The sequence below is a fragment of the Callithrix jacchus genome, chromosome 5 (genome assembly GCF_049354715.1).
Source record: "Callithrix jacchus isolate 240 chromosome 5, calJac240_pri, whole genome shotgun sequence".
Lineage (NCBI taxonomy): Eukaryota > Metazoa > Chordata > Mammalia > Primates > Cebidae > Callithrix > Callithrix jacchus.
In genome coordinates, this window is record NC_133506.1 from 20,291,036 (window position 1) to 20,313,302 (window position 22,267).

The following is a 22,267-nucleotide window of genomic DNA, read 5'->3' on the forward strand; positions in this document are numbered from 1 at the left end:
ACTGGAGTCTGAAATTATCCACAGACAAATGTGCAGACACACACACAGAGTTGTGTTTTCATCTTCACAAGGATAACCTCAAAACGTCAACCAGTGTACTGTACACAGTAGGTACACAGTAGAAATTATTGAGTAGCATGTTAACAACTGAGCTAACCAGATTTTGAGATGAGTGAACTTTGTTTTCTTTTCTTTTTTCTTTTTTGAGATGGAGTCTCACTCTGTTGCCCAGGCTGAAGCGCAGTGGTGTGATCTTGGCTCACTGCAACCTCCGTCTCCTGGGTTTAAACAATTCTCCTTTCTCAGCCTCCCAAGTAGCTGGGACTACAGGCGTGCATCACCACACCCAGCTAATTTTGGGATTTTGTTTTGTTTTGTTTTTTAAGATGGAGTCTCACTCTGTCTCCCAGGCTGGAGTGCAGTGGCACAATCTTCACTCATTGCAACCTTTGCCTCACAGGTTCAAGCGAGTCTCTTGTCTCAGCTTCCCAAGTAGCTAGGATTACAGGTGTGCACCACCACACCTAGCTAGTTTTTTGTATTTTTAGTAAAGATGGTTTCACTGTGTTAACCAGGACAGTCTTGATCTCCTGACTTCATGATCCACCCGCCTCAACCTCCCAAAGTGCTGGGATTACAGGCATAAGCCACTGCACCCAGCCTAATTTTTGTATTTTTAGTAGAAACAGGGTTTTACCATGTTGGCTAGGATGGTCTCGATCTCCTGACCTCATGATCTACCCGCCTTAGCCTCCCAAAGTGCCGGGATTACAGGCGTGAGCCACTGTACCCAGCCAACTTTATTTTCTATTTCCCCGGTTCTCTAAATTGAGTATGTATTTCCAGAATGACAATTTTAATAAATTGTTTCTTTTAAATGAAATGAGTTGGTCGTAAGAAAAGGAAGGCAAAACTTTCAAGAAGTCTGGCTGTAGAAAGAAAAATAGGTTTAGATAATACCCTTTAAAATGGAGAAGACTTGAGCATGTTACACATTAAGGGCAGAAGACAGTGAAGAGGGGACCTTGCACAGAAGGGAGAGAAGAGAACGTGGCCAGGAAGCAAGTTCCCTGAGATAGCAGGAGGGACAGACAGTGTGGGTGAATTTGTAATTTTGTGCTCCAAGCAGCATTGAGGTGTTCATGCATGTGATTGTCTTCACAAGTTCTTAATTGCCACAAAATACCTGCTTCGAAAGGATACTGAGACATCATCTAGACAAATGCCTCTAAACTTTTGAGATCATGCACTTATCTCAACAAAAAATTTTGAGCAGTTCCTTAATGTACATATAAGGGAAAGTCAAAAATGACCCGGATTAATAGCCATCAAGGTAGCAACTGAACCTAAAGGCTCATAGACTAGAAACAATGTTAGGTAAATGCATTCCATGACCACATTTGGACAAGACAGAGACAAGGCCACTCCACAGTACTTAATGTCTCCCTCTCCTAACTGACATGTGTGACAGTTGCTCCTTTACCAATAACAACTCTACCCTCATTTTAATTCCCTCACCTTGCAGATAGAAATTATAAATATATAGAGCCAGCCAGAAGTCCTACTTCTTGACAGCATCCAACCCAGAACCTATCCCTGCTTCCTTAGAGTCATCTCAGGCACAAGCCCAAATGCAGTGAGAAGTCTCTCCCATCTTCCTGTCACTAAGATGCCCATGGTTCTTCTGCAGTGTCCCCCCTCTCTTATCCCAGCAAGCTAAAGAAACCTAACTTTGAGTATGAGTGTGTTCTGGGTGGTCTTTGATCAGCAAGGATTAACATAAATTCTTAGTAAATGATATATGCATTACCAATATATATATACATTATATAAGAGACATAAATAAAAGTTTAAAAGGTTGAGATAAAAATGAATAGAGGCTGGGTGCAGTGGCTCACACCTGTAATCCCAGCACTTTGTGAGGCTGAAGTGGGCAGATCACCTAAGGTCAGGAGTTCAAGACCAGCCTCGCCAACATGGTGAAACCCCACCTCTACTAAAAATACAAAATTAGCTGGGCATGGTGGCATGCCTGTAATCCCAGCTACTCAAGAGGTTGAGGCAGATAATCACTTGAACCCAGGAGGTGGAGGTTGCAGGGAGCCAAGATTGTGCCACTGCACTCCAGCCTGGGAAACAGAGTGAGACTGTCTTAAAAAAAAAAAAAAGAAAAAGAAAGAAACCAGAATAGAAATTCTAATGTTTCCCCACATCCTCCATAAATTATCTCACAGATACCACACACGTGCAAGTCCTTCACTTCGGAAACCACTGACGTATTCCATCCCCCACCTTCAGCAAAGACTGATAGAAACTATCCCAGAAAGGTGTCATTTTAAAGATAACTTTGGTCACGTTTTCCTAGCACTGAGATTTGATGTAGGAAATTTAGAAAAACAGGGAAGAATATTTTAAATACTCACACTCTTACCACCAAGAAATCAATTGCTTTTAACATGTTGGAGGAAATCTTAATTACTATCAGTTTGAAAGATTTCCCAAAGAGGAGAGTCCATCATACCCATTAGTCACCCATTCTAACATTAACAACGCTCACTTTAGCTTTTTCAAAGCATTAAACCCTAATATTATCTTCCTCCTCATTTGGCAGGTTAAGTAAAACAGGCTTAGAAAGGTCAAAAAGGCATGACCAATACCCTAGGATTAGTGATATACTAGAATCGAAAATGACCTTTTTTCACTTTCTGTATCTCAGCTGTTTCATGTGTAAAATGAAGGATACGTGTACCCGCCTCACGTAAGAGAGTTGAAACAGATGAGTTCTCAGTCCCTGTGAGTTAAGTTCTAGTATTTTATGGGACTAAAAATGACTATTGAATAGCAGGGGGCCTGGGGTAGCATGAGAGGACAGAGGATTATGCTAATCAGCTCCCACAACATTCCACGTTATTCTTGGCCAGGTGGTTTGCTGTGTCATGAAGATATAACTTCACATGCATTCTGCAACCATATCTTTTTCTTCTACAAGTTGACATATAAGTCATGACATTTTCAAATAACGCCTTTAAGGGTAAGCATGGTCAATGTTTTTATTCTTCTCTTCACACTCTCAAAATAAAATAAACATTCGTAGTGTAGAATTAGACCATTAAATAAAATGAATTAGTATCTAACATTCCTCTAGGGTCTTAAACCACAACCTAATGTGTAATCTCATTGCAGGTTTTGGAAGCTCTTGATGAAACGGGTGATCTCCTGCGACTGAAATATTCCCGGCACAAGAAGTCAGCACGTCCTGAACTCTATGATGAGACCAGCTTTGAACTCGAAGATTAAGTGTCCTGGTCCTGAATGACACATAAAGACTTTGCGAGAAAGACCTCCCTCCTTGCCTCACAAGGAATATAAATGGATTTTTCCCCCTTCCTCAGGACAATTTTGGTTCCCAGACCAGCTTGATGGAACTGAGGGAGACATTGTTTTTACTGTCTCCAACTCAGACTGCAGAGGCAAAAATACAATTCCAGATTTAAGTCTCTCTTCTTCCAAGCATTCTACTAGAATACACACATGTACACACTTCTGAGAATAGTTTTAATGGCGATGAGCCTGTGTTTCAGCTGCTACTGTGCAGACTCTTTGGTTCAGACCCTTTCAGGGATTCCAACCAAATGCAAATGAAAGGATTTTAAATTTTCATTCAGTATGTTCACTATGCGTTTACTTACTCCATCTGCAGATGTGACTGAGTGTAGTGGACAGTAACCATCTTCCTTGTTCCACTCAGAAAAGTATCAGCTAGAACTCATCTGTATCATGGGACGTTCCAGGCAGGAGGTTAAAGAAATGTTGTTTCTACCATTTGTCACAATTGGATGTTTTTTACAGACAAGTATCAAAAGACATAGTTAATGTTTTGAGGTGGAGAGCAGAACTGGCCAACTGCGACTAGAGACGTCTTTGAAGGACATTTTCCTTTTCTTCTTGCTGGTCTCCTAGTTTTACAGCTGAGCTTCTGAGGTTTGGAAAATTCAAGATATTTGTTTCATGAGAAAGGGAAAAGCAAGCACAAGCCACTTTTAGGCCGAGACTAAAACGGTAGTTGCAATGACTTGGACCTTGTTGGTACAGGGCACAGTGAATGCTTAGCCTGCATAGCCTCTATCACCTTAAGGAATTAGTTGTCATTTTTCTATTGAATTTTGAGTAAATGGTGAGATTCAAGGTCCTTTAGAATTCACTCCAAAGACCATACTTGAAGAAAGTATTGATTCAAGAAGGACATTTAAAAGCAAATACTGACTTTTACAAGACCCATGTTTAGGCCTATTAAATTGTACTATCACTATGAATTGAGAGAAAGTGGGCTTGCACACTTCAAAGCAACTAACTGTAATTTACTTGTGTTCTCTCTTTCTCGCTCTCTTCTTCTCGATACAAACACGAACTTCTATGGAAAAGTAGCCCTTTGTTAATCTGATCTAGTTTGTACAGAAAAAGCCCGTGGAGAACCTTATCTTTAACAAGCTCCCAGGTGGTGCCCAGATCTGGAAACTCGAAAGAGCAGTGGTGACCTTTTAGCAAAGCTTCTGTAGCAGTTGGAATGAGTTGCAGAGCATTCCACTCCATCAAATGACACTGTAAACAAATCACTTCAAGAGAGGCTTGGCTGTGTGTGGCACAGATTGACCCATGCTTTCATGCTGTGCACTGAGATAGAAACTCCACCCGCAGAGCCTGTGATGGATGGAGCAATGTGCCCTGATGCTCAAAGCTTATTAAAGGAAAAGAAGTGATCAGCATGGAAAGTTTTTTACGGGGAAATGATAACCCCAAGTGGGTACATTGGTTTAAAAATGGATCACAATGATAGAGTTCTTCATGAATGTTCACAGGTTGTAAGAAATACTGTTAGTGAAAGAAGTGGGTGCTGAAAATGCAGTTTCCCATCCAATGATTTTGATTACAAAATTCCAACTCTTCTCTGTGAAACTGGTGCAGCTTTATTTGTGCAAAGAAAATGTGTCATAAATGTGAATGCCTTGAGTTCTATAAACAGGAGGTCAAAAAGACAGAGAGACATCTAGTCCTTCCACAAAGTATGGCAAGCAATAAACAGCTTCCTTCCTTTCTGGATCTGTCTGTGATCTTCACACACACCCTTCACAGCTACCTTTCAAGTTTTAAGCCCCTAGACGAGTGTCTTCATGAGCAGGAATGTCCACTATTATTACTTTCATGGAGGAGGTTGGGTCTAATTCATCATGGGAAACAACTTACACACCCAGTATGGAGGGCAGGGAGGAAGTCAGTCTCTTTTCATCAAGATCCAAGGGTGTAGGGGCAACTTATTATACCGCCATGTGCAAGACAAAAGGACCTATTTCTGTCTGTCAGAGTCCATGTTAAATATAGAGGTGTAAGAACAACTATAATCTCAGTAGAATGCTTCCAGAGTGCATTAGAAGGTGCCCAGGCTCCGCAGGGCCAATAATATTAGACTATGTGTCATATGGAATAAGGTTCATTAGAAGGGTGATTGTGAATAATGAGATTTTTAAAATTTTTAAGAAAAAGCTCTCAAATGCTAGGCTAGGCTAGGCTAATAGGTTCATGATTTTAATTCAATAGGATTATTGAGTCTTGATCACTATGTCAGAGCCAAAAATATCTCTTTGGCTAGATCTGTTGGAAAAGAGGATTTTCTATAATTTTATGCACCTCAGCCCTTCTGTTCACATGCATACACACACACATACACATATACAATTTTCCTTTATGGAGGAAGCAAGTGTGTAAAGGTATAGATGAAGATCTGGTTGGTTGAGAGATAAATGGAAGATGTTCTTGAAAATGACCTTCAGGAAAGCAGAAGATAAAGGTTCCAGATGTTATTTGTAAGATGGCTATACCTGCATAATAAGGAAATGGCATAGAGTCATTCCTAATCTTAATATGAAACAATGGTGTCATGAACATTTACCCATATTGCTTTTCAGCATGCTTTGATTTGACAGAGACCACAGGCTTTGGAATTTACTAGGAAGCTGGCTAAAATGCATATCCCTGGGCCCTACACCAGACCTTTACTGAAACATAATAGTTATAGTGCCCAGGAATCTACATTTTTAACCAGCCACTAATCCATCCCAAAATTTAAGAACATTATTCAAACTTCTGATTTGATAGACCAGTTGGCTCTAATAACAGGAAACTTATTCTGATTATCTTGTTGATAATTAAGTGTATATATACTGGTAAAATTAATTTATTCCACAGCCAAACTTTTCATTGGGACATTTTGTTCCCATTTTCCAAGTAACTTCTCTTTCTATAAAAATGGATCTAATATTTAAGAACAATCTGCCATTCATTTGGGTAAAATCATTTCGTCTTCAATCTTCTGTATCATTCCCTAGAAGATGCCCATTTCCCTTTCATCACCTTGGCAAGATCTCAGCTCACTGCAACCTCTGCCTCCTGGGTTTAAGTGATTCTCCTGCCTCAGCCTCCTGAGTAGCTGGGATTACAGGCATGTGTCACACCAAAAATACTAATTTTGTATTTTTAGTAGAGACAGGGTTTCTCCATGTTGGTGCATGTTTCTCCATGTTGGTCAGGTTGGTCTTGAACTCCTGACCCCAAGTGATCCTCCAACCTCCACCTCCCAAAGTGCTGGGATTACAGGCGTGAGCCACCACACCCAACCTGAGTGTGGTACCTTTCTTCTCGTTTCCTACCCTTTAAAAAACAACCTTCAACCTCTGATTATTTATTTATTCCAACAACAGCTCTTCAGTAGGGTAAAGGTCTTAACAGTTCTTCAGACAAACAATACTCTTCTGTATTTTTCTTCAGAGATAGCAAATATTACAAATGGCTTACTCTGATTTAAAAACCTAAGTTATGATGATGACACATTAACTCTTAAATATACGTTTTGATTTATAGCAATAATAGTTATAATACTAGCAACAAAAACAGCACCTGGTGAATTCTTGGCAAATGTTTCCTGGTCTCAAAAGAGTAAGAACAACATATTTGAAGTCTGTTCTTCAGAATGCCCTACTCAACTGTGTAATTTTTAGAAAATTAAAAAGAATCTATGTTTTAAATATCTCTAGGCAATTATTGTGGGACATTGTCTTATGGTGTCATGATGTATGTGAGGTGTGCCTGTGTGTGTGTGTGTGTGTGTGTGTGAGAGAGAGAGAGAGAAATGTATGACGTTTTGCTGAAACATTTGAGATGACCAATTTCACTTTATTCTGCCTATAAAATGTTATTTCCTTCAATAAAAAAATTACCAAAATTGACAAATAAAAATCATTGATGGTTTTCTGTTGATTAGGTTACCCTGAAAAAAGACTGAGGTAGAGATTTGCATTTAGAAATTTCACTGAGAAAATTGGTAGGGGTGGCTGGAGCTGGCTTGCACTGTCATGAGAACCAATCGTGCACATTTCTTTCTAATTCTTCATTCAGTGACATCAGATTGGTAGCTTGTAGTTGGCCACAATGGGAGTATTTACACCATGGAAACTGGCAAACACTACAAGTCAGGGCTCTAGAGGTCTGAGGGCTGGCTGTTAAATATTTACTAGCACACTACTGAGACCACCTACAATGATACAATACCTACCTAAGAGTAAGGGACCAGGACTGGAAAGAGGGACAAGTTGAACTGTGTTATCATAGCAAAGGCCTCGGCCAATTCCATGGAAACTGTGCAACTGAGATGATCCTTTTTTTTTTTTTTTTTTTTTTTTTAAGATGGGGTTTCACCATGTTGGCCAGGCTGGTCTTGAACTCCTGACCTCAAGTGATCCGCCCACCTTGGCCTCCCAAAGTGCTGGGATTACAGGCGTGATCCTTTAGGGTCAACTCAAATTGACAAGGATGCCAGATGCAAGCTATCAATAGAGGTGTGGGGCCAGGCACTACCTCGGGAAGAATAACTCTATTCAACTGACAACAATGCCTAGGAAGGGACTCAGCTGTGACTTGCTATTTTTTTAAATTATTTCTAATTGAAATAAAAAATGGTTTTTAAAAGTTTTATGTCAGAAAATGTTAATCATACAGTAAAATAGAATAGTATGATGAGCCCACATGCACCTATTACCTGGCTTCAAACATTAGCAATTCAATCTTTTCTTCTATTACCCCACCCATTTCACTCCCTCTCTCACCAGATTACTTTGAAGCAAACCCCAGAAATTACATTTTCGGTAAACACTTTACTGAGTAACTCTAAAAGGGAGGGATGTCTTAATTTATTCTTCTTTTAAATCTAATTAAAAAGTAAGTTTCAGGATAACAAAAGCATCAAAATGAGTCAAATGCTAACCTTTTTTTCTCTACTGTATAGCCTGCATGTAAATTCCCTGGATCAAAGCTAAGAATTATTTCTAAAGTCAACATGTGGAGTCTCAAAAGATAATAAAGCAATCATTTTTTAGACACTTACCATGTGCCAGACGCCATATTAAAAACTGAAACATTATCTTCCAAGTACTCTTACAGAGATTAACAATGGCTTCACCTTGGAAAGCAAGGATATTCAAGTGATAAGGGGATTAGCAGTGCATAAAGAGGACTTCCAAAAGTCTTTATGTAGATTGTTTTTTCTTAGAATGGTCATCCTCTTTCTTATCAAATCAATTTTCTTAAAAAGTTACTTCAGCTAAACTTTGTATATTAACAGGAGCAGCTCAATGAAGAATAAGAGAACGAGTGAAACCAGTTTACCGCATTTGGAAAAGTTTGATTCCAGCGACAGTCTGGGTTTAATGTAGGGACTGGTTATTCTAATTTTCATTGTATCCCTTGGTCCAAATGGGCGACTGAATTCTCACATTTGCAAGTCAACTCCTCTGAGAAGTTATCACAGATACAAACCAATAAAATATTCAACAACAGAAGGTCAGAAAAGGTGCAAAAAAAGATTGTTTTCTGTGGCATATAACAGCACTCCCTTTTATTCAGCCCAGCTGCTAATTTTTATATCGAGAAGGAGCTAGTGATTTTGGCCCTCACCCAAGTTTATTCAGGATCTTTCTTAATTAGGTTTGGGTCTACTGCAGTGCCCATAGCCAGGGATAGGTCTGGCTCCAATCATCACATCGTGCTCTTACTTCATTATGGGCCAAGAACTAAGGCAAGGAAATGGCTGCTGCTTTGTTTCTCCAGCCCAAACGTGTGGGGTTTTTTTTTCCAGATTTGAAGTATTGCATCGAGTAAAGGCATAAGGAAGACCAAAAGACATGGAATGGCTTCGCTGTGATGAGATCAATCTACCCTACAACTTGACTGTGATCCCCAGCATGAATAAAGCTCTGTGTGTGAAAAATGAATGGGTAGCAATGTGAGGTCATGGAAAAAGATCTTGGCATCATTTGAATAAAAACTTTACAACAGGATGATGCAGCCAATCAGTCTATGAGTTTTTTCAAAAGGCAAAATAATCTCTGCCAACAATACATGATTTCCCCTTCATGTGTCTATTTTGTAAATAATTGCAGTTGTCATGCAACTATTTTTATACTGTCCATCCCAATTTTATATCATTTACACCAGTCTTTTAAAAAACATCACACATGTAAAGCTTCCATTAATCCCAGCCACAAATTATAAGCACATGGAACAAAATGGGTTTTCTTTCATACATAAAAATGTGTTAATATTTTAAAATGTAATTCAGTTCCCCAAAAAAATTTTCAACAAAAAATATCCATGAAGAGTTCTTAACTTTAAAAAATTATCAAACAAAACTTCAAAGTATAGATTTTTTTTTGAGACGGAGTTTCACTCTTGTTACCCAGGCTGGAGTGCAATGCCGCAATCTCGGCTCACTGCAACCTCCGCCTCCTGGGTTCAGGCAATTCTCCTGCCTCAGCTTCCTGAGTAGCTGGGATTACAGACACGCGCCACCATGCCCAGCTAATTTTTTGTATTTTTAGTAGAGATGGGGTTTCACCATGTTGACCAGGATGGTCTCTATCCCTTGACCTCGTGATCCACCCACCTTGGCCTCCCAAAGTGCTGGGATTACAGGCTTGAGCCACCGTGCCTGGCCCAAAGTATAGATTTTTAAGAGATGTATTGATGAGACAATTCTAAGTAGGACCAATCAAAGTTAAAGATCTCCTATATAGGCAAGACTATAACTGCTATATGCAGTCAATGTTACAGGTACATAATATAGAAAAATGAAAATATTTTATTAAAGTGGGTCCATTTCTAGTAAGATAAAAACTAACACTTTTGAAAAATACACTTATTTTTGACTGAGCATCTGTTATTGAGATCAATTAATTATTTATTCATAGCAAAGTAGAGAGGAAATATGACCAGTAGTGACATCAGTCAACATAGCTCTCAATTGTGAAAAGAAATAGAAAGACAGGGATTGCCAGTTATTTGATGAAAAGCAGCAATAACAAAGTGGGTAGCCAAGGAGGGAAAAAATGAAAAAAAAATCTAGTGACTGAAACAGACAATTCCTGGAAAAGATAACTTTTTAAAAGTTCTAATTATGATCTTTGTAGGTCAACCTGTTTGTATAAAGAAATCACATTCACTGAACAAGAATAGTCTCATATGTAAAGAAACCCAGAGTTCATAAAAATTATAAATATGTAATATTAAACTGGTGAAAACAAATCAATAGAAAGCAACAAGAAAAAAATGTTTGAATCCCTCTCAGAATATAAAGCAAAGGCCAGAAAAAAATATAAAACATGAGAGAAAATGTAAAAAGACATAGAGAATACATACAGAAAAACCAATATCCATCTAATAAAAAGTTGAGAAAGAAAAAAATAGGAAAATTTGAAGGCAGGAAAAATATCAAAGGAATAACAGAAGAACTGTATCTCTGAGGCTGAAACAAAATGGAAGATGAAAATGGGCCAGTAAGCACTAAGTGAATGAATATAAAAAGATTTTTATCTAAACACACCTTCATAAAATTTTTGCTATCCCAAGGATAAAGGGAGAACTTAAAATTGGTTTCAGATAGAAAAAAAAAAAAAAAACCTCACCTAAAAAGGTAAAATAATTGATTTTACTACTGAATATTACAAACATGGAAAGTTCACACCAATTTTCACATCTGTTAACAGTGTATAAGTTACCCATTTCTCCAATCTGCACCAATACTGAATATTACCATTTTTATTTGTCAATCTTATAGGATAAAAATGGGTTCTCTTTCATGCCTGATGTCCATTTATAGTGATTTTTTCATATATATAGCAGCTGCTTGCATTTGTCTTTTGCACATGTTTGATGTTTGAATCCCCTGCTATTATTTCTATTGTAAATGTCTTATCAGCAATACTGGATGCTAGAAGACCACAAAGCAATGCTTTCAGAATTCACAGGGAAAATACTTTTTAATCTAAAATCCTATGTCCAGAAAAGTCTATCTAAAAAGGAGAGTAAAACAGGGACTTTTTTTTTACATGAAAGATTCAGAAAGTTTATTTCGGTACCCTTCCTTTTAAAAAACTACTTGATGAACACTCCAACGAACACTTCCAAGTAAAAGAATGATATAGTATCCAGGGAAGAGTGGAATTAATATAGGAGTATAATGAAAAGAAGTTTTAGAATGATAATTAAAGTAGATTAAACCAAAAAGTGATGGGTATTTTGTTTTTTGCTGAAATCCCATTGAGTGTCTCTGGTTGGCAAGCACTCTCCTCCACATGGTGTTTCAGGGACCCAGGCTATTTCCAGCCTGTGGCTCCATCAACCCCTAGGACTTTGCCACTGCATGTGTGGTTGTGGCTCCAGGTTTCAGCCTGTGGAAAAGAAAAAAGTGATCATGGAAGAGTCCTCCTCTTACCCTATATGATGATTGACTTAACTCTGACTCTTTAGACACATTGAGAGGGCTGGCAGGTCCTATTTCCTTGATCTGAAGGGAGTATCCAGAGATCTGTAAGAAGCAAAATTGCTGCAGAGAATGCCCTAATACCTCAGTTCCTAGAGATTTAACCCTCCTTTCCCAAAGCTGTTCCAACACCAGCTTCATTTACTCACATCTGACAGATGAAATCTTTTAAGCTTCATCTATTCTCTGGTTACAGAATCCAGAGTCACGACCACACACCCAGCTGGTCAGCAGGTTAGACCAGTTACTTCTTGCCTCATCTCTCATTCTTTCTCATCAAAATGGATGCATTCATCTAGTTCTTCAGGAATGATATGCGTATTTCTGTTCACAGGGTACAAGGTGGCTGTCAGATGTGACTGCTCTCAGCAAAGGCACCTTTGAAATGAATGGGCTAGGCTAGAGGAGGGGGAGTTACAGCAGTGGTTGTCCATTGGCTGTCCTAGCCACAAGAACCATGGCCATGCTAAGTCTGGCCCATATGCTCCTCAGGATATGAAAACAGAGGTGATAGGTTTCTCACCTCTGTGATCTTTGCTCTGTCTCTCAAATTGTCACACCTCACTTTAAGACACTCCTGGGTTTCATTAATGATGGGGAAAGAGAGCCAACTGGGGATTGGTGTAGGTTTTGCCTACACCAATTGCCTCTTAAAATTTCCCTTTCACGGGGTAATAGCCTAGAGTTGACTCTTTGGTGAAATGCTGGAACAGAAAAAATATGGTGCACTTTATGGCCTGTTTATCCATCTGCATCTTCCTTGATACATGTTCCTGGAGTCTCTCCCTCCTGGGTTGTGACCTATCAAAACTTTTCAGCTTGTTCAAAGCTACTCTTAGTGACAGTTTAAGAACTAGAAGAAAGAGTCACTAAAAATAACAGTGTGCACACAATTCATTCCTGCCCCATCCCCAGTGCCCTTCTTCATTTTCACATCCAGCCTTCAATGTGTATATATGTGAATGATATGAAAATGAAATTCATATACAGTAGATTCCTATTTGTAGAAGAATTTACAGGTCTGATTTTTGAACATTATTGTTTATCATATCCCATGGGTATGTCCAGGGCTTTTAGATTTATACCTCCAAACTTCATGATTAAATAGATGTTATCTATTAAAGAAGAAAAGCTCAAAATAAGAAAGAGGCAAGTTGAACATAGATTTAGTTAACCAAAGATTAAAAATTATTAGAAAGCTGTCTTATGTTCTTTATCATGCTCTTAAATTATACTCTTAAGATATTCCAGGGAGGGTGTAGTGGCTCATGCCTATAATCCCAGTACTTTGGGAGGCTTAGGTGGACAGAGCACTTGAGCCCAGGAGTTCAAGACCAGCCTGTGCAACATGGTGAAACACCATCTCTACAAAAAATTTTAAAAGTTAGCCAGACATAGTGGCATGTGCCTCTAGTTTCAGTTACTCGGAAGACTGAGGCAGTAGAATCACTTGAGCCTGCTAAGTCAAGGCTGCATTGAGCCATGATGGGGACACTGTACTCCAGCTGGGTGACAGAGTGGAATTTTGTCACATGCAAAAAATAAAAATCCATAGAAGATTAACTTCCTTTATTATTTCTCAAATTTTCATCTACATGATGCATTAAAAATGTACATATCTCTTTGATATGGCTTAGCTGTGTCCCTACCCAAATATCACTTTGAATTATAATAATTCCCACATGTCAAGGACAGGGCCAGATAGAGATAATTAAATCATGGGGGAAGTTCCCCCATGTTGTTCTCATGGTAGTGAATAAGTTTCACAAGATCTGACGGTTTTATAAATGGAAATTCCCCTGCACAAATTCTCTCTTGCCTGCTGTCACATAAGACATGACTGCTCTTCATTCACCTTCTGCCATGATTGTGAGGCCTCCCCAGCCACATGGAACTGTGAGTCAATTATACTCTTTCCTTTATAAATTACCCAGTCTCAGGTATGTCTTTATTAGAAGCATGAGAACAGACTAATACACTCTTAAACTTGCAATTCTACCTCTGAGAATTTACACTACAGAAACACTTAAGAACTTTAGTTTCTGCAACATTATGATCTAACCAGAAATCCTACCATTGCAAAGCGGAAATACTGAATAAAATGGAAGATTATTTAAATGTAGAGCTGAGCCTCCAAGAAAAGAAAATCCCCAGGGATAAAATATGAAGAGGAGCCTGAAACGTTAAGCTATAATAGCTGAGCTAAAACTTTGGAGGTCTTATGGGTATTTTTTGGTCTTAGTAACGAAGGTTTCTACCTCTTTGTTCCAGCTTTCTTCCCACATAGGAAACAAAAATGAAGGCTTAGGCCAGTGAGAAGTAAGAAGTTAGACTGCAAAAATCCATGCAAAGGCATAGAGGAATGACAATGAAGCTTTTCTGACTAGGCTCTAGATGAAAAAAAATTGAAGATCTCTGAGAAATCATAACCATAGGCTTGACCTAATTTGGCACTTAGATTTATACTAGAATTTCCCATTTGAAGAAATTAACTTAAAACATGTTCTGTGCTGATAACACCCATTGTGTACCTGGCAGAAGCCACCAGAAAATATCTCTTAAAGGGCATATTCTTACACTGAGTTCCCCACTGAGGTTCTACAGATGAGGAGCTTACATCCAAAATTACAAAAGGTATGGGGAAATAATGCGCCATGAGAAACAGAAGTAGAAGTAGAAGTAGAAATAGATCCCAGAAACCGTAACAACAGACACCCTCTGATAGACAATGACAAAACATCATGTGTTAATGATTAAAAACATGAAGGACAAATTGAAAATATTGGAAAAGATGAGACCAGTTTGCAAAACAGAACTTTTAGAAATGTTAAAATATAATAATTGATAGCAAAAATCAATAGATGGATTAAACAGGAACTTAGACTAACTTTAAGAGAAAATTACTGAACCATATGAAAGAAAATTATTCAGAATGCAGTCTAAAGAAATAAGGAGATAGAAAATACATAAGAGAGTTTAACTGTACATAAGATCAGTTCAACTGCAAACAGGATAATTTGACTTCCTTCTTTCCAATTTGGATACAAGCTGTACTTCTATATTTGAGTCCTTGTAGATGAACTGTAACCTAGCTTGATAATCAGACAGAATTGAAAAACCTAACTTAATAGTATGCACCTGTAACAATAGCTGAGTGTTGGCCAATCCCAGCAGCCATACTTCAACCACTCATAGACTGTTGTAACCAATCTCACTGTTTCTGTACCTCACTTCTGATTATTGTACATCACTTTACATTTTTTGTCTATGAATTTGTTCCAGCCACGAGGCACCCCTGGAGTCCGTATGAATCTGCGGTGATTCTGGGGACTGCTGGATTTGCAAATCACTCACTGCTCAATGAAACTCCTTGAAATTTAATTTGGCTGAAGTTTTTCTTTTATAAATTATAAAAATCCTAAAAGAAAATCTAGAAAATACTCACCGGAATATTGGTCTAGGCCAAAAATATATGACTAAGGCCTCAAAAGCAAATGCAGCAAAAACAAAAATGGACAATTGGGGCCTAATTAAACTAAAGAGTGTCTACATAGTAGAAGAAACTGTCTACAGAGTCAACAGACAATCTACAGAAAAGGGGAAAATATTTGCAAACTATACATCTGATGAAGAGCTAATATCCAGCTTCTATAAGGAACTTAACCAGATTTACAAGAGAAAACCAATGCCATTAAAAAATGGGCAAAGGACATGCATAGATACTTCTCAAAAGAAGACATCTGAAAGTGGCCAACAAACATAGGAAAAAACGTTCAACGTCACTGATCATCTGAGAAATGCAAAACAAAACCACAAGAGATACCATTTTATACCAGTCAGAATGGCTATTATTAAAAAAATTAAAAAATAACAGATGTTGGCAAGGTTGTAGAGAAAAGGGACACACTTGTACACTGTGGGTGGGGTGGTAAATTAGTTCAGCCCCTGTGGAAAACTGGAGATTTCTCAAAGAACCAAAAATAGAATTACCATTCAACCCAGCTATGCCATTATTAGGTAGGTACCCAAAGGAAAATAAATTATTGTACCAAAAAGATACCTGGATTTGCATGTTTATCACAGCGCTATTCACAATAGCAAAGACATGAAATCAACATTGGTGGCCATCAATGGCGGAATGGATAAACAAACAAACAAATACACTATGCAATACTATGCACCCATAAATAAGTATGAAATTATGTGCTTTGCAACAACATGGATGCAGCTGGAGGCCATTATTCTACATTAAATAACACACACATAGAAAACCAAATACTGCACATTCTCACTTACAAGTGGGAGCTAAACATTAGATGCACATGGACTTAAAGACAGGAACAATACACACTGGGGACTCCAAAAGACGGTAAGGAGCAGGGGTTGAAAAACAACATATTGGGTCCTATGTTTACTATATGGGTGATGGGTTTAATACAAGCCCAAAATAAGTATCACACAATATAACCATGTAGTAAATCTACATATGTATCACCTAAATCTAAAAGAAAAGAACAAAGGTGAAAGCATCAGATCATCTGCCTTCAAAATATACTGTAAAGCTATAGTAACCAAAATAGCATGGTATTGGCATAAAAACAGACACATAGACCAATGGAACACAATCAATAACCCAGAAATAAAACCATGTATTAACAGCCAACCAATTTCCAACAAAGGTACCAAAAACAAACATTGGGGAAGGGACTATCTCCTCAATGAATGGTGCTGGGAAAACTGAATATTTCTTTTGCAGAAGAATGAAACTAGACTGCTATCTTTACCATATACAAAAATCAACTTAAAATGGATTAAAGATGTAAATGTAACACCTGAAAACTATAAAACCACTAGAAGAAAACATTGAGTAAACACTTTAGGACACTGGTCTGGGGCAAGATTTTTTGGGTAAGAACTCAAAAGCATAGACAACAAAAGCAAAAATAGACAAATGGAATTATGTCAAACTAAAAAGTTTCTACGTGGCAAAGGAACAAACCAACAGAGTAAAGATACAACCTAAAAAATGGGAGAAAATATTTGCAAAATAACTATCCCACAAGGGATTGATATTCGGAATATATAAAGAACTCAAATAACTCAACAGCTAAAATAAATAAATAATGTAATTTTAAAATGAGCAAATGATCTGAACAGACTTATCTCAAAAAAAGAAAAAATACATATAAATGGCCAAAAGGTGTATAAAAAATGTTGAGTATCACTAATTATCAAGGAAATGCAAATTAAAACCAGAATGAAATATTATTTTGCCCCTGTTAAATTATGAAAATGACAAAAAATAATATCCTTGCAAGGATATGGAGAAAGGGAAACTCTTATACACTATTAGTGGGAATATAAATGAGCACAGCCATTTAAAAAAAAGTATAAAACTTCCTCAAAAAACTAAAAATTGTAATACCATTTGATCCAGCAATCCCATTACTGAGTATAGATCCAAAGGAAAGGAAATCACCTTGCTGAAGAGATATCTACACACCCATATTCATTGAAGCCATATTCACAAAAGCCAAGAAATGAAAAAACCTAAATGTCCATTAACACATGAATGGATAAGAAAAACGTGGTATATATACACAACGGAATCTTATTCAGCCATAAAATATTACAAATTTCTACATTTTGCAGTAACATAGATGAGTGTTGAGGAAATTAAGTGAAATAAACCTGGCACAGAAAGACAAATACTGCATGTTCTCATTCATATGTGGAAGCTAAAAAAGTTGATTATGTAGAAGTAGACAGTAGAATACCGGCTTCCAGAGGCTGGGAAGGACTGTGGGAGGGGAGACAGGGAGAGCTTGGTTAATGGGTACAAAATTACAGTGAGATGACAGGAATGAGTTCCCGGGTACTACAGCACAATTAGGTGATTACAGTTAACAACAATTTATTGTACATTTCAAAGCAGCTAGAAGAAAGAAACTGGAATGTTCCAAACGCAAAGAAATGATAAATGTTTGGGGTAATGGATATTTGAATTACACTGATTTGATCACCACAGGTTGTATATGTGTATTGAAATATCACCAGTACCTCATAAATATGTACTATTATTGTGTATCAGTTAAAAATTTTAATTATATTTTTACCAAGAGGGGCCCTAACCAGACCAAATACTGGCAACTTCATCTTGGATTTCCCAGCCTCCAAATCGTGAGAAATAAGCTTCTGTTCTTTGTCAATTACCCAGTCTGTGGTATTCTGTTATAGCAGCATGAAGACAGAAGTAAAATGAAGTGTTGAAAGAAAAACAATCACCAACCTAGAATTCTGTATCCAAGGAAATTATTTCATAAGTGAAAGAGAAACACTTTCTCTGGCAGACAAAAGCTGAGGGAATTCACTGGCAGCAGATCTGCCCTTAAGAAATGTTAAAAGTTTTTGAGGCAGAAGGCAAATGACATGGATCTGAAATTTGGAGGTGCATAAAGGACAGGCCTGGGAATGGTGGTTCACTCCTGTAATCCCAGTAGTTTGGGAGGCCACAGAAAGTGGATAGCTTGAGCCCAGGAGTTCAAGACCAGCCTTGGCAATGTGGTGAGACCCCATGTCAAAAATGTTTTAAAAAAACATTAACCCAGTATGGTGGCAGGTGTCTGTGATCCCAGCTACACAGGAGGCTGAGGTGGGAGGATCACTTAAGCCCAGGTGATCAAGGCTGCAGTCAGCTATGATCAATGCACTCTGCCTTGGGAAACAGAGCAAGACCCTATCTCAGAACACACACACACACACACACACACACACACACCTGCAATGTCGGGAGTGCAGTGGTGCAATCACAGCTCACCGTAGCCTGGACCTGATAGGCTCAAGGGATCCACTCACCTCAGCCTCCCACACAGCCAATACTGCAGGCATGCACCACCACACTTAACTAATTTGATGACTTTTTAAAGTTTTTTGTTTTTTTGTAGAGACAAGATCTTACTATGTTCAAGCCATCCTCCCACCTCAGCCTCCCAAACTGCTAGAATTAAATGTGTGAGCCACTGTACCAGGCCTAAATAATAACTTTTCAAAAGTAATAATGTATTGGATTGAGTATAGCCTATGGTTAAGATAAATGACAGCAATGCCACAAGGTACAGGAGAGAAAAATTAGAAATACTCTGTTCAATGACACCTGCACTTCGTATGAAGTGTTATAGTGTTATTTAAACATAGACTGAGATTAGCTTTCCAGAAAATGTATATTGTACATTCTAGGGAAACCACAAATTTTTTCAGTATAATGAATATGCTCAGTGGGGAGATCAAATGGAATCATAGAAAATGCTGAATTAAAACCAGAGAAAGCAGAAGTAAATGAGGCAAAGAAGCAAGCATGATACACTGAAAAGAAAACAATTACAGGCCGGGCGCGGTGGCTCAAGCCTGTAATCCCAGCACTTTGGGAGGTTGAGACAGGTGGATCACGAGGTCAAGAGATCGAGACCATCCTGGTCAAAATGGTGAAACCCCGTCTCTACTAAAAATACAAAAAATTAGCTGGGCATGGTGGCACGTGCCTGTAATTCCAGCTGAGGCTGAGGCAGGAGAATTGCCTGAACCCAGGAGGCAGAGGATGCGGTGAGCCGAGATTGTGCCATTTTACTCCAGCCTGGGTAACAAGAGTGAAACTCCGTCTCAAAAAAAAAAAAAAAAAGAAAACAATTACAAACATGACAGCTATTAATGGGATTATTATATCAATAATCACTTAAATCAGAATAGTCTAAATGCACCAATTGAAAAACAAAGATTATCAGTTTGGGTGAAAAAAAATCAAATATGTGGTAAGTGGAAATGGCCAGATATGGTTCCCAGCTGGTCTCAATGTACAATAGAGTGACTGGCATTTCTTTTACAGGAAAAAAAAGGAAGGACTAAGTCACTGACCTGAGTCAAGCTATGCCCATCAAAATATACAAAAACACATAGAGTAAAAATCCTAAATAGTCCTAGATTTCAAAGAGTTGTTAAGATAGTTGCAAATACTATGGCCGGGCGCGGTGGCTCACGCCTGTAATCCCAGCACTTTGGGAGGCCAAGGCGGGTGGATCACAAGGTCAAGAGATCGAGACCATCCTGGTCAACAAGGTGAAACCCCGCCTCTACTAAAAATACAAAAATTAGCTGGGCATGGTGGTGCGCGCCTGTAATCCCAGCTACTCGGGAGGCTGAGGCAGGAGAATTGCTTGAACCCAGAAGGCAGAGGTTGCAGTGAACCGAGATCGCACCATTGCACTCCAGTCTGGGTAACAACAGCGAAACTCCATCTCAAAAAAAAAAAAAGATAGTTGCAAATACTAGTTAGAAATGTATTAGGCTGCAAGTAAGAAAATACTGTATAAACAGTATTTTCAAATCTAAACAAATAAGGGTTTAGATTTCTCACCTAAGGGAAAGGCCAGAGACAGGCATTTTCTAGCATGGGTTCAGCTGCTCAACAGTGTCATCAAGTAGCCATACTACGTCTTTATTTTCATTCCACTTCCTTTGGCATTTGTCCTTGTATTTGTTGCCCAATTATCACAAGGTGGCCACCACCATTTTGGACCTCATATTCTTATTCAAGATAGGATGAAAGTGGCATGCTAATAATATATGTCCCACCTTATCAGGAAAGTAAACACTTTCCCCGAAATTCCCTCAGAAGACATCTCTTTACATCTTATTGGCCAGAACTGTATTACATAACCATCTGTAGATGCAAGGTAGGCTAGGAAAGTTAGTATCTTCCCTTTTCAATCTATATAACTGATGTAGGTGATAGAGAAAAAGGTAGACCAATTTCCTTGCAGTGGCTACCATTGCATATCCAAATGAAAACAGAATATGTAATTAGCTATCATTAGTTTTGCTTTTTTCTTTTTTTGTTGTGTAAGTTTTTGATTTCTCAAAAAAGCCAAAAAAACATTTTTATTGAAGATTCTCTAGGTAAGCCACAAATTCACTAAAAACTTCAACTACAGAACACTTTTTCCCTTCTCTGAGCTATATCCTGGACTATGTATTTCCATGAATTAGGACATACAGCTCAAGGGAAAACACTTAATTTAGGTAAATATGTTGTGCAGATAACATGTAAAATCCCTCTAGGTTTTGTCTACAAGAGATTTAAGTTATATTATTCTCAGATGACTTAGGGCATTTGGTGTAGAGTACCAAGCCGGGAGTCCAGAAGAACGTTCTCTATTGCAAATGGTTGAATATCCAACTCTAGATGGCTTCCTTAAGCAATAAAACGAGTTTCTCAGTTTCAGTAGAGGTTGGTCCAGTGAGTCAACAATGTCACCAAGGAACATATGTGTGTGTTTGTGTGTGTCTGTGTGTGTGTGTGTTTCCATCTGTCATTTTTGCCACCTATATCAACTTCACCCTAAGGCTGGAGAGTGCCTCATGCTCACATGATGGCTGCCAAAAATTACAAAGCTAATATTTTTCTCATACACATTTACAATTTTACAAAGAGGTAAAGAGATACCTTGCTCTTATCTCAGCCATTTAGTTTGCTACCGTGTTTCACCTGCTCTGATCGAATCCTAACTGAAAACATGGTTGCCCTGGAACCAGTCACTGTGGCAATAAGAGCTTCAGCCAACTAAGGCCCATCCCTGTAACTAGTGATGGCATGAATTTCACCTAAAATGTAAAATGTATAGCTACATAGTCAGAGAGAGGGGGTAGCCTGGGGTGCCTTGACAGCAACCACAATTTCTACTAGATCCAGATTCCTGCATTGCTTCTCTACCATTTGTGAGGACAGGACTCCATGAACCTTAGATTCTTCTTCTACAACATATGAATAGTAAAACTTACTCAATCCATGCCTTGGTGCCCTTAAAAGGATTATTAGCTTACCATTATTTTTAATGGCAAAAATTACAATTACTTTTGCACCAACCTAACAAATTTTGTAAACTAAAATTTTCAGCAATGTAGGTAAGCTTCCAGATGAATTTCCATTATACACACTGGGCAGCTGCTGCATGACCTGCCTAGATTCACTTTTCTTACCGTTCCTGTTTGCACCATACAATTTCTAATGGCAGGCACCTACACCCCTTTGCCGTGAGTGTTTTCTCTAGGTACTAGCCCTCTCTGCCCATGTGAAAGTCAAGTCACAGGGACAAGGGAATTAACATCCTTTTCTCTAGCCCTGAAGCAGGCTACCCTGTGAGTGACAGAATTGAGGAATCATTTCTTGCTTCTGAGATGGGATCATTCTGGCATGTTTTTCGCTGATCAGAGAGTGGCACAGCATGATTAAACTCCAGGTGCCCACTATGGTAAGTGGCTTGCTATCACATCTTATGTTGGCTTCCTTCCCTCCCAGTCTTAGTCCCACCCCTGCCTACTGGGTTCATCTCCCAAATAAACTTCTTGCACTCA

At 38.4% G+C, this 22,267-nt stretch overlaps 1 protein-coding gene and 1 long non-coding RNA gene across 3 annotated transcripts in view; one reads left to right on the forward strand and one right to left on the reverse strand.

The window, feature by feature from the left end:
* SPTLC3 (serine palmitoyltransferase long chain base subunit 3) overlaps positions 1 to 7,076 on the forward strand; it is a 168,789-nt gene extending 161,713 nt beyond the window's left edge. The window contains exon 13 of one of the 2 annotated variants that reach the window (XM_008995768.5): positions 3,184 to 7,076. In XM_008995768.5, coding sequence (XP_008994016.2) covers positions 3,184 to 3,297 — 114 coding nt within the window. In that variant the 3' untranslated portion in view covers positions 3,298 to 7,076. The remainder of the gene's footprint in view (positions 1 to 3,183) is intronic. The other variant, XM_054255217.2, reaches the window with a different exon arrangement.
* Positions 1 to 22,267, reverse strand: part of LOC144582458 (uncharacterized) — an 85,201-nt gene that overhangs the window by 38,037 nt on the left and 24,897 nt on the right. The window lies entirely within an intron of this gene.